Source organism: Notechis scutatus, chromosome 4 (assembly GCF_049901735.1).
Source record: "Notechis scutatus isolate UNSWTSFEM ecotype Mainland chromosome 4, rNotScu1.2, whole genome shotgun sequence".
Taxonomy (NCBI): Eukaryota; Metazoa; Chordata; class Lepidosauria; order Squamata; family Elapidae; genus Notechis; species Notechis scutatus.
In genome coordinates, this window is record NC_142012.1 from 1,365,586 (window position 1) to 1,379,114 (window position 13,529).

Consider the following 13,529-nt stretch of genomic DNA (forward strand, 5'->3'; position numbering starts at 1 on the left):
GAGGAGAAAAAGGAAGAAGAGGAGTAGAGAAAAAAGGAGAAGAAAGAAAAAGGAGGAGGAGAAAAAAGGGGGAAAGAGGAAGAGAAGGAAAGAGGAGGAGAAAAAGGGAGAAGAGAAAAAGAAAGAGAAAAAGGAGAAAAAGAGGAAGAGAAAGAGGAAGGAAGGAAGGAAGGAAGGAAGGAAGGAAGGAAGGAAGGAAGGAAAGAAAGAAAGAAAGAAAGAAAGAAAGAAAGAAAGAAAGAAAGAAAGAAAGAAAGAAAGAGAGTAGAAAAAGGAAGAAGAGGAAAAGGAAAAGAAAAAGGAGAAAGGGAAAAAGGAAGAGGAGAAAAAGAGGAGGAGAAAAGAGGAAGAGAGGAAAGAAAGAAAGAGAAGAGGAGAAAAAGGAAGGAGAAGAGAAAAAAGGAGAAGAAAGAAAAAAGGAGGAGGAGGCGAGAAAAAGAAAGAGGAGGAGAAAAGAGAGGAAGAGAGGAAACAAAGAAAGAGGAGGAGGAAGAAAAGGAAGAAGAGGAGAAGAGGAAAAGAAAGAGGAAGAAGAGGAGGAGGAAAGGCCTCTTATCTTTCGCCCACAGCCAACCTCATATCTGGGGAGGGAAACTGAGGGCCAGTGGCTCATCCTGGCCACCCCTGTGAGGTAGGCCAGTTTAAGAGGCAGCAGGGACAGGATCGTTCTAGGAAGAGACCCATTTGTCTATGGTAGTCAAAAGAAATAAGACGTTTGAGAGTGCCTTTTCCCTGCTAACAAATGTTATCAAAAGGCAGAAATTTGGGGGAGCAGCAGCCCATGGCAGCTTCTGCTCCGTCTCTACTTACAACATCCTACTATCTTACACACAGCCTGGGCTGCGCAATCTCTTCCTTGAATCCCCCAGCCATCCGATAGCTCCATTCCTCCCAGCCGATTATCCCCTATCCATGGTCAGTTCTAAACTCCTAGGACTCCAGGTCCCATCAGTCTCAGCCAGTATGAGACACACACACACACACACCCAAGACAAGGTTCCACGACAGTGGTGTAGGATAAAACTACAGGTAGCCCTCAACTTACAAACGTTCGTTTAGTGACTGTTGTGAAGTTACAACGGCACCGAAACAAGCGACTTAAGTTGTGGCCATTTGTCGGAATCTGATTCGGAGGGGGAGGCCGAGCAGCCGACAGGGAGTGGGAATGTGGCTCCGTTGGCTGTGGAAGAAACTGGGGAAGGGCAAAGTCCGGCTGGGCAGAGCAGGGGGAGAGGTAGAACAAGGAAGAGGGAATTCAGAGGAAGACCCAGGCCCACCCCCTCTTCATCCTAGGGCACGCAGGGAGGAACAGAGAAGGGAGCAAGGTGGGTTGCATGGCTTACGGGGCAGGAAAGGGCCCTGATTCCCTTCATTAGCTGCAGCTGGGAACACAGAGTTTAAAAGGGGAAGCTGCACATAGCAAGTTGTTGGGAGCAAATCGTGAATTATCTGGTATCATGGAGGCTTATCTGGGTTCCTGGCGTCTTCCCAACTGTGTGTATTTTGCTGTCCTTTCAAGTCTGCAATTCCTTCTCCTGCCCTGTCCAGTTAATTACTGCAGCCTGGTTTGTGTGGATTTTTAGTTACAGTTTGTGTGTACTTTGTTTTCGGGCTGAATTTCCTCCACTTAAAACTCTCTACTTGAGGGGGGGGGGGGGGGGGGGGGGGGGGGGGGGGGGGGGGGGGGGGGGGGGGGGGGGGGGGGGGGGGGGGGGGGGGGGGGGGGGGGGGGGGGGGGGGGGGGGGGGGGGGGGGGGGGGGGGGGGGGGGGGGGGGGGGGGGGGGGGGGGGGGGGGGGGGGGGGGGGGGGGGGGGGGGGGGGGGGGGGGGGGGGGGGGGGGGGGGGGGGGGGGGGGGGGGGGGGGGGGGGGGGGGGGGGGGGGGGGGGGGGGGGGGGGGGGGTAGGAGGTTTTTCTCCACCTCAGAATGTAACCTGGGCATTGGGGGCAAAGTTGGGAGATAATAAAGGGGACTCTTCTTGCTTATGTGATTGTGTTGCCTTTGTGCCACGCCCCTTTGGGTCATCACACCATTTCCCACAGTTATGGCTGTTGCGGCATCCCCATGGTCCCGTGATCCAAATTCAAAGGCTTAGCAACTGGCATGGACTTATGACCGTCGCAGCCCCGGAGATCAGATGGTCCCCTTTTGGCGACCTTCTGACCAGTAAAATCGACGGGGAAGCCAGGTTCACTTAACAACCGTCGGGGAAACAAAAGGTTTGTAACACTCCTTTAGTCACAAAAATGTTGGCCTCCCCTGTGGCCACAGAAGTAGAGGACAACCTGCAAAAGTGCTTCACAGCCTCCTCTCTCAAAACGGGAACATAGAATGCAGAATAACGGTGTTGGGAGGGACCCTGGAGGTCATCTAGACCAACCCCCTGCAGACCATATGCCAGTGGGGGCTAACCTTTTTCGGCTCCCGTGCCGATAATTGCGCGCCCAGAAAGCAATGCGTGCTGGGGGGGCCCCCCCCACGTCCCCTGGGCGGGTGTGTGCAACCCCCCCCATGCGCCACACATCCCTGCGCCTACGCACATGATTTCTCCCACCGCACACGCATGCATCGCGCATGCAATCACCCCCCTTGCACACTGCACATCTCTGTGCATGTGCGCATGATCCCCCATGCGCCATGCATCTGTGCATGCATGACCCCCGTGCGCTGTGCATCTCTGAGCATGCACGCACATCTCCCACGCCCCCCCCACGCATGCACGCCAGGTACCCGACAATCAGCTGTTAAGCAGGGGCGGCGCGCACACACATGCTCAGTGGGCCTCTTCCGGGCGAGCTCTTGCGTGCTGGCAGAAGTGGCTCTGCGTCCCACTTCTGGCATGCATGCCATAGGTTCGCCCACACGGCCATGTATCCTTCCAGACAAGTGGCTGTCCAAATCTCTTCTTCAAAACCTCCAGTGTTGGAGCATTCACAACTTCTGGTGGCAAGCAGTCCCACTGGTTAATTAACCTCACTATTGGGAAATTTCACCTTAATCCCCAGGTTGCTTCTCTCCTTGATGAGTTTCCATCTTCTTGTCCTGCCTTCTGGGGCTTTGGAGAATAATTTGACCCCCTCTTCTTCTGGGGCAGCCCTTCAAATATTGGAAGGCTGCTTTCGTTTATGCTTCTTCATAATCATTTAACTGGAATAGACTTGGAAGGGACCTTAGAGGTCTTCTAGTCCAGCCCCCTGCTCAGGCAGGAGACCCTGTATCATTCCAGACAACTGGCTGTCCGGCCTCTTCTTAAAATGCTCCGGTGATGGGAGCAGCCACAACTTCCGGTGGCAAGCAGTTCCACGGGTTAATTGTTATCATGGTCAGTCAATTTCTCCTTAGTTCTAGGTGGCTTCTCTCCTCGGTTAGTTTTCCCACCCCGTTGCTTCTTGTCCTAACCCCAGGTGCAGGAGTTGGGAGGGATCTTGGAGGTCTTATAGTCCAACCCCCCTGAGCAAGCAGCAGACCCTGTGCTAAACCTCCAGTGATGAAGCACCCACGACTTCTGGTGGCAGGCTGTTCCACTGGCTAATAGTCCTCCCTGTTGAGAAGGTTCTCCTTAGTTTCAGGTTGTTTCTCTCCTTGTTTAGTTTCCATCCGTTGCTTCTTGTCCTGCCTTTCGGGGGGCTTTGGAGAATAGCTTGACTGCCTCTTCTTTGGGGCAGCCCCTTAAATATTGGAAGATGCTCTCATGTCCCCCCTAATCCTTCTTTTCACTAGAGAAAGCCTTTTCCACCCCACTGGGGAACTCCTTGCCACCAGAAGTTGTGGGTGCTTCATCCCTGGAGGTTTTCAAGAAGAGATTGCGTGGCCATTTCGTGGTCGAGGGTCTTTCTGGTTAAGGTCCCTTCCAGGTAGATCTATTCGGAGTCTGGTCCCGAATCCCGCACAAGGTTTTTGGAGCGATCTCAAACCAGCTTCCTAACTCCCAAGGGATCAATCTAGTTTGCGGGTCAAAGGCAGCGAACACGGTTAGCTTCTGGTCCTGACTGTCTATAAGCAGGGGTCTCCAACCTTGGCAACTTTAAGCCTGGCGGACTTCAACTCCCAGAATTCCCCAGCCAGATGGCTGGGGAATTCTGGGAGTTGAAGTCCGCCAGGCTTAAAGTTGCCAAGGTTGGAGACCCCTGGTCTATAGAACAACCTGCTCTGGTTTGCTCTCTGTAAACCATCATCCAGCTAAACCAGGACTTACAGCCTATTTCACAAAAACCCCAGCCTGCAATATATTTAACATGTACGTATCTCTGTGTGTGTGTGTGTGTGTGTGTATGTATGTATGTATGTATGCATGCACGCACGCATTCATTCATTCATTCATTCATTCATTTCTTTATTTATTTGTTTGTTTATTTACTTGCTTATTTGCTTGCTTATTTATTATTTATTTATTTGTTTGTTTGTTTGTTTGCAGCAGGATTTGGGGTCCCCCGCCCCGCCCCTCCCCGCCCGAAGGGAAGGGAAGGGAAGGGAAGAGAGAGAGTGAGTGGATCCGGCAGATTTCCGCATTTCTTTTGCGAGTCGTGGGGTGTGGAGGGGGGGGGCGAGCGACTGCTAAGTTTGGCAGCCGCCTCGGGCTACGAATTGGGGCTGGGCGGGCTGGGGCGGTGAGGGGGCGGAGTGGCGTCCTTTCCCTCGTGGGGCCCCCTCGAGAGAATCTGCTCGGGTGCGGGGGTCGAACCCAAAGAGACGCCAAGCGCCCATCCCCCCACACACACCACACCACCTCCCCCTTCCTTCCTTCCTCCCCAGCCTGGCCGCTTTCTTGGCTCGGGGGAAAGCCTCCGGCCACCCTCCCCTAAGTGGTGGAGGAGGAGGAAGAGGAGGAGGAGGAGGCTGCATCCACCGGCGGGGGCTGCGCCTGTTCCTTTAAGAGCCGCTCCAGCCCTTCCCTCCCTCCCCTCCCCTCCCTCCCTTGCCCAGGCGAGCGAGCGAGCGAGCGCAGGGAGACGCGCCTGCGGACCCTCATAGCAAGGACTGACCGGCGAGGAAAGCAAGCAAGCGGGCGAGCGAGCAAGCAAAGCTCCCCGCATCCACCCACCTACTCCAAGTCCGGCTTTGGTTCTTGCTTCCACCCCGGGGTTCTGGGGAAGCCTGACCCCCTCCGCTCCCCTTGCCCAGGGGGCCAGGGGGCTCCCCACCCACCCACCCACCCACCCAGCGCACTTCGGCGGCAAGTTTCTCCCGCGAGCCAGGCAAGAAGGAGCGAGGAGGACCAGCCCTCGGTGGGTACCTTCCCCCTTTCCCAGCACACCTGGCCGGTTCTTGCAGGGGCCGAAGCCGGCAGCGATGCTTCCCCATCCGAAGGACCAAGCTGGGCTCCCGTGCAGCAGCACCGGCCGCGGGGGCCTCTTCTCACCTGGGACTGAAAGGAGGAGGAGGAGGAGGCGCAGCGCTCCGGAGCGGATCCTTTGCCAGCCTCTCCCCCTTCCTCCCCCTTTATTTTTTGGCAAGAGGAAGAAGGCCCAGGAGGAGCAGCAGAATGACGAGGGTCGTGTATCTTTTCACCCTGATCCTGACAGGTGAGTGATGGGCAGCCGGGGCTGGGCATCGACCGCGCCGCTTCCCCCACCCCCAGCCTTTCCCTTCCCCAGAGACACCCCCCCAAAAAAAACCATTTTGGGGGGGTGGGCGACGCCGCCTCTAGGACTCTCCAGCCAACCTGGGCAAGCGGCGAAGTTTGAGGGGGAGGACGGCCAGGTGGGAACGGCTGGGTCAGGTGGCGTTTTGGCAGGAGGGTCGTGGCACGGGGGTGCTGGTTGGAAATTGGCAGAGGCCACGCTGCTGCGGCTTCTGGGTCTGCCTGGAGGACCCGTGTATAATAAGGCAGGGTTCTTCTTTCCCGACGTTTTCAGGGAGCGCGTGAAGCTGCACGGATTCTCTCTCTCTCTCTCTCTCTCCTCCCCTCTCCCTCCCCTCCTCCCCCGCCCTAGGTTAATTGGGGTCAAGCGCTTGTCAGAAGGCGCCCCGGATCCTGAACCCCTCCACCTAACCTTTGGGTGCCCCCGAGGAAGCCAGATCCCCGCGGTTTGGGAGGAAGCGGGTGGGAAAGTCGATCTGGAAGCGATCCACTAAGGACGCAGGCTGGGTTGTCTTTCCAGCCAGCTGAACAGATTTATAGTGGCACAGGATTAGGGGGCGGGGGGTGGGGGGGTGGGAGCTCTCTTAAGCCGAGCGCTGGGTTGTGTGCGTGTGTATACACGTGTGTGTGTGTGTGTGTGCGCGCGCGTGTGCCTATTGCGTGCCTTTTCGAATTGGAGCCGGGATCCCTTCAGCGTTTTAAAAACCCAGATCCTTTAAAAGCCCCTTCGGGTGGAAAACGCAGCGCTTAGTAATTGCCCCTTCTTTGTTCGCTCGCGGTGCTGTCTTTTGTGAATTCGGGTTTTTAATTTGTAATGGCTTTTATTTCATTTTTTTAAAAAAAAATTAATTCTTTTTTTGTTGTTGTTTAAATTTAAGGTAAATCTCCCCGCTTTTTGCCAACTTAGCCCGTTTCGGAGCCTCGATTCTTGCGGAGTTGTGTGTCAGACAAGTTTAATTCGGATTTGCTAGGGAAACTCCCGCCCCCGCCCTGGTTGTCTTTTTGGGTGAATTTCCTTCCCCAAAACACAAATAAGCGCAAAGGCTGAAACGCCAGGTTTGCTGTGGGGTTTCTGGAGGGGGCATGCTTTGAAATGAGCAATCGGTCTGTCTCTTCTTCTTGGGGGAGAAATAAAATTAAGATGTTAGAAAACTGCATGCATTGAATTTTGTCTAGATGTTGTCCGGGTTTTTTTTTCTTTCTCCTCTGCTTTTGTGGGTTACTCACACTTGCCAAGAAGAGCAATTGGAGAGGGAGAAGGGAAGAGAAGAAGGGAGCAGGTGGCCGAGTGGGAAAGCCATTCCTGGCCACCGTGAGCAGGTTTTTCAATAGGTGGGCAGGTGTGACACCAAGGTTGTGTAAGGGGGAAAAATGACTTGTGCGTGAAAGCAAGGGGAATTAAAGTGGGCCTTAGCAAGCAGAGTTTTTACTAAGAGGTTTAAGAGGAGTCTGGAAGGGCAGGCTTCTACTACGTGGTGGTGAAATCTCCGTGGGAATGGGTGAGTTTCAAGAAATATCCAGATTATTTGTGTAAATTGTCCGGTTGTTTTTTTTTTTCCAAGGTTTCTCAGTGGGGTTATTTGTGTGGGAGCTGACCGGCCCATTGTGGCCAGGTGGAATGAAGGCAGTGGATGATGGGATTTGGGAGGGTCACTGTGATATGGCCTCTCCGATTCAGAACCAGTAATACCTTCGGAATGAAGGCAGTGGGTGATGGGATCTGGGAGCCTGGGATGGCCACTGAAATGTGGCCTCTCCTATTCAGGACCAGTAACAAAGCTGGAATGAAGGCAGTGGATGATGAGATCTGGGATGGTCGCTGGAATATGGCCTGTCTGATTCAGAACCAGTAATACCTTCGGAATGAAGGCAGTGGATGATGGGATTTGGGAGGGTCACTGGGATATGGCCTCTCCGATTCAGAACCAGTAATACCTTCGGAATGAAGGTAGTGGATGATGGGATTTGGGAGGGTCACTGGAATTATGGCCTCTTTGATTCAGAACCAGTAATACCTTCGGAATGAAGGTAGTGGATGATGGGATCTGGGAGGGTCACTGGAATTATGGCCTCTCTGATTCAGAACCAGTAATACCTTCGGAATGAAGGCAGTGGATGATGGGATCTGGGAGGGTCGCTGAAATGTGGCCCTTCTCATTCAGAATCAGTGACAGAGGTGGAATGAAGGAAGTGGATGATGGGACCTGGGAGCCTGGAATGGTTGCTGAAATTTGGCCTAATTCTAGACCAGTAACAGCTGGAGTGCAGGCAGTGGATGATGGGACCTGGGAGGGTTGCTGAGATGTGGCCTTTCCGATTCGGGAGCAGTAACCAAGCTGAAAGAAAGGCAGTGGATAATGGGACCTGGGATGGTCACAGAATGTGGGTTGCACCCAGAGAAATAAAAGAGCATCTGTTAAGCTGCGGGGATCTATTGGGCTATAAGTCAATGTTTTTTTAATCCAATCATTGGGAGATTGTGGGATAGAGTTGAGATTCGAACTCGGGCTTTCCCCAGTCCAACCATCACAAACACGCACACACACAAACACACACACACACACACACAAACACACTTTGCACTAGAGTTTCCCTTGGGTGAGGAGGATGGGAAATGTAGTCTGGCCCATTAAAAGCAATCCTGGGGCTGGGAGAAAAAGGCTAAAATGAGAAGAGCAGTAAGATCCATAAGTACAATGGATCCGAAAGCGAATCCATGCCTGCGTTTAATTCAGTATAAAAAGGGGGTTTGATGGCATCGGGAGTGGGAAAGGCTGGGAAAAAAAATAACAATAAAATTTAAAAAAATACAGCTCAGGTACTGCAGCTAGTCCTTGAGTGATGACCACCAATGGTCACTAAGCGAAACAATTAAGGGAGTTTTGCCCCATGTTACGACTTCTTTCGCCGCCATAGTTGTGAAGTTTGTCAGACGGCTGTTCAACGAATCTGGACTTTGCATGCCGGAAGATTGCAAAAAAAAAATAAAAAAATCACGTGACACCCCCGGGACGCTGCGCCGGTCGTAAATATGAATCATTTGCCAGGCATCTGAATGTGGATCACGTGACTGTGGGGATGTGGCCATGGTCATAAGTGTGAAACACGGTCATAAGCCACTCTTCTCCAGGCCGTTCGAAGGGCACTTCGAACAGCCGCGAAAATGAACAGTTGCAAGTCGAGGACAACGATTGCCCAAATTTGGAGCAATCCTAAACATGATCCTAAAAGGTTCGCCAGCCTGTTAGGATCGGGGTATTGGGGATACCCAACCCCCCAACACCCAGTGTCCAAACTGGGAGCAACCCCTCACCTCCTGAGCCAATTCTGTTCAGGCTTCCAAGCAGGCAAACTCTTCCTTGGCTTCCTTGGAGGCCATCTAGTCCAACCCCCTTGACAGCATTTGCCTCCCCTAGGAATTTCCTGGCCTTGGCTCGTCAACCAAGTCCAGGCAAGAGAAGGAGGGTCCACCTATTCTACAAACTAGCCCCAGAAGGCAAGATAAGAAACAATGGCTGGAAATTAACCCAGGAGAGAAGCAACTTGGAACTTAGGAGAAACTTCCTAACAGTGAGGACTATTAACCGGTGGAACAGCTTGCCACTAGAAGTTGTGGGTGCTCCATCACTGGAGGCTTTCAAGAAGAGACAACTATTTGTCTAAAATGGGATGGGGTTTCCTGCTGTTCTGACCCAAACCTTGTTCCAAGGAAACAAACATCAAACAGAGATAAAAGCAAAACTTTGTAATGCTTCTCTGCAAATTCCGTTCATTCACGGTTAAAAGGCTATATTAAAACGAATCGTCTCTGATAAGAACGAGCCTTGCCAAGGTGGTGCAAGGCTGCCAAGAACACTAGATAAAGTTACTAAGAAATATTCCAAACACAAAGAGTCTCCAAACACAAACCAAGATAGTCTGAACTTCCACAAGGCTTGAAGTGCAAGAACTTCCTTGCTTCCTGCAAAGAATCCCACCTCTGAGGGCTGGCTTTTATCCCTTAGGGGAGGGGCCATCACCTTGCAGCCTTACTCCCGAGTTGCTAGTGCTGCTGCAGCTGCTCTTTCCTTCGAGCAGCCCTGCACGCATGTGCACTGGGCACAGGCTCCTCAGGGGCCTCTTCCTCACTGCTGCCAGCCTCCACAAGCTCCAAAGGCCGCATTCCACTCCCTGATGGTCCTGGCCCCAACCCTGCATCCCACGCAGGCCCCTCATCTGAGTCCTCGCTCTCCAAGACCTCAGCTATCTGCCCCTGCTGCCGGTGAACCACAACAGACTCCCTGGGCAGTGGGTTGGACTAGAAGACCTCCAAGGTCCCTTTCAACTTTGTTATTCTCTTCTTCTTCTCTTCTGTTATTCTGATGGGAATGGATTGTGTCTATAAAATCTGGTGTATGAAATGGACAGTTTTTGTGGAATTAATACAGCCTCTTCTAGAGAAGGCAAGGAACTGCTGAATGTTTAATCAGCAGAGAGCTGGAAGGGACCTCAAAAGGTCTTTTAGTCCAGCCCCCTGCTCAAGCAGGAGGCCCTCTACCATTTCAGACAAATGGATGTCTCGTCTCTTCTTGAAAACTTCCAGTGTTGGAGCACCCAACAACTTCTGGTGCCAAGGTGTTAATTGTTCTCACTGTTAGGAAGTTTCTGTTTCATTCCAGGTTTGACGTCCTGCCTCTCTTCTGGATTTCATTCCTTGCTTAGCTACTGACCATCCCTAAAACCTACCTCTGGACTTGGGTTCAGCACCCAGAATGCCATCTGTGTCCAGAAGAATTATACACCTGCATTTTTAACATCTTGTGGCTTGGAGGATTTCCTTCCAGAGGTGACCACAAAACAGCGTGCAAAATTCAATTTTCTTTTCTTTTTTTTTTTGCAAAGACAATCTGTAATATTACCACTATCTCTTCCTGTTTCTACCAACATTTGTCTTCAAAGGATCAAATAACCGAATATTCCCCAAGAGAATAACATCTACTTCTTGTCCAGATGAACATTAGGGATGTATTCACATAGCTTTCTGGGCAATAAGATGGAAGCCGGTTTGCTGATATGGGGAAAATTGGATTTTAGGAACTACTAAAGAAAGGGAAGCGTTGGTCCATCCTTCTCAACCATCTGTTTCGTAGGACATTTTGTGTTGATGTTGTGTGTGTAATGATGATGATGACAATACAGAAATTGCTTCCATTAAATCAAGCTTCTTCCCCTGATCGAAATTTCACTTAGATTCAGGAATCTCCTGGTTGCCAGCAATCTAAGCCTCAATCAAATCTAATGCCATTTAGGGTTCAAAATCAGCTAGGAAATATATATTTTTAAAAATTCTGTATCGGTTTCGCTCAATTTGAGTGGCTTTAAGATGGGTGTATTTCAACTCCCCGAATTGCACAACCAGTATCCTGGCTGAGGAATTCTGGGAGTTGAAATCTGCACATCTTAAAGCATCCTGGCTGGGGAATTCTGGGAGTTGAAGTCCACCCATCTTAAAGCATGCTAGCTAAGGGATTCTGGGAGTTGAAGTCCATGCATCTTAAAGTAATGCTGGCTGGGGAATTCTGGGAGTTGAAGTCCATACATCTTAAAGTAATGCTGGCTGGTGAATTCTGGGAGTGGAAATCCACCCATCTTAAAGCATGCTAGCTAGGGGATTCTGGGAGTTGAAGTCCATGCATCTTAAAGCAATGCTGGCTGGGGAATTCTGGGAGTTGAAGTCCATACATCGTAAAGTAATACTGGCTGGTGAATTCTGGGAATTAAAGTCCATGCATCTTAAAGCAATGCTGGCTGGGGAATTCTGGGAGTTGAAGTCCATACATCTTAAAGTAATACTGGCTGGTGAATTCTGGGAATTAAAGTCCATGCATCTTAAAGCATGCTGGCTGGGGAATTCTGGGAGTTGAAGTCCACCCATCTTAAAGCATGCTGGCTGGGGAATTCTGGGAGTTGAAGTCCATACATCTTAAAGCATGCTGGCTGGGGAATTCTGGGAGTTGAAGTCCACCCATCTTAAAGCATGCTAGCTAGGGGATTCTGGGAGTTGAAGTCCATGCATCTTAAAGCATGCTGGCTGGGGAATTCTGGGAGTTGAAGTCCATGCATCTTAAAGTAATATTGGCTGGGGAATTCTGGGAGTGAAGTCCATGCATCTTAAAGCATGCTGGCTGGGGAATTCTGGGAGCTGGAAGTCCATGCATCTTAAAATCACATTCTATAATTCAAGAAAGTAGTCAGCATAGGTTTTGAGAGTAACCTACACAGATTTAAAAGCATTAGGAGAAGATTAGAAACATGGGGAGAGGTTTCAGGGTTGCGATTTGTCGGTGTTGTGATGCAGAATGTCGCCAACGGATGGCACCAGAGATGTTCCAATTGCTCCTTCAGGAGCTCTTAAACCTGTGATGAGTCCCGGCAGATCCAAACAGCTGCACTTAAACTGAGATTTCACCCGGTTGGGAAGTCTGCAAAAGAAATTACTCTATAGCAGCAGAGCTCAAGGGCGCCGTTTAGAACGGTTTGGCTGCAAACAAGGTCTTACAGAATCCTCTAAGCTGAACTGAGGGTTTATGGAGGTTTTTAAGAGCATTAGGTAGCCAGATTTCATGGTTGGTAAAACGTGACCAATGGCAGCGCAACGCTGAAGACTGTGGTTTGTTTCAGAAGCCATGGTAAAAGCAAACCATCGCGGTTTGCAGAGCCCGTGCTCAGCAAAGGGTCAGGAGAAACTTTGGGTGTTTATCTATCTGTCTATCTATCTATCTATCTATCTATCTATCTATCTATCTATCTATCCCTATTCATCTATCTCCATCCATCCATCCATCCATCCATCCATCCATCCATCCATCCATCCATCCATCCATCTATCTCCACTGCTGGCGTAGTAGTGGCTAGAATGTAATATTGCAGGCTAACTCTGCCCACTGCCTGCAATTTGATCCTGACTGACTCAAGTTGATTCAGCCTTCCGTCCTTCCGAGGTCAGTAAAATGAGGGCCCAGATGGTTGGGGGTCATAGGCTGACTCTGTAAAACACTCAGAGTGGGTTGTAAAGCACTGTGAAGCGGTATATAAATCTAAATGCTATATCCACCCACCCACCCATCCATCCATCCATCCATCCATCTATCTATCTATTTACCTATCCATCCATCCATCTATTTATCTATCTATCATCTATCATCTATCATCTATCCATCCATCCATCTATCTATCTATCTATCTATCTATCTATCTATCCATCCATCGATCTATTTATCTATCATCTATCTATCCATCCATCCATCTATTTATCTATTTATCTATCTATCATCTATCTATCTATCCATCTATCTATCTATCTATCCATCTATCTATCTATCTATCCATCCATCTATTTATCTATCTATCATATATCATCTATCATCTATCATCTATCCATCCATCCATCTATCTATCTATCTATCTATCTATCTATCTATCCATCCATCCATCTATTTATCTATCATCTATCTATCCATCCATCCATCTATTTATCTATTTATCTATCTATCCATCTATCTATCTATCCATCCATCTATTTATCTATCTATCATATATCTATCTATCCATCCACCTACCTACCTACCTACCTACCTACCTATCTATCCACCCATCCATCCATCCATCCATCTACCTATGTATGTGTGTCTTTGACTTTTTTCCTCTCTCTATATATCTGCCTATATCTACCTATCTATCATTATCTCTACCTACCTACTTACGTTTCTCTCTCTGTGTGTCATCTATTATCCCTACGTACCTACCTATGTATCTATGTACCTACCTACATGTCTATCATGCCTCCCATCTACCCTACAAGATGACTCTTGGTAGCTAATGTTTTGTTGTTATTTGTATATACACATAGTCTTTGACTTAATGACCACAATTGAGCCCAACCTTTCTGTTGCTAAGTGAGACATTTGTT

At 49.9% G+C, this 13,529-nt stretch overlaps 1 protein-coding gene across 1 annotated transcript in view; it reads left to right on the top strand.

Annotated features, from left to right (window-relative positions):
• The first annotated feature begins 5,468 nt into the window (after positions 1-5,468).
• GFRA4 (GDNF family receptor alpha 4) overlaps positions 5,469-13,529 on the top strand; it is a 141,968-nt gene continuing 133,907 nt past the window's right edge. Inside the window, 1 exon segment of the mRNA XM_087962685.1 lies at positions 5,469-5,522. Coding sequence (XP_087818811.1) covers positions 5,483-5,522 — 40 coding nt within the window. The 5' untranslated portion in view covers positions 5,469-5,482.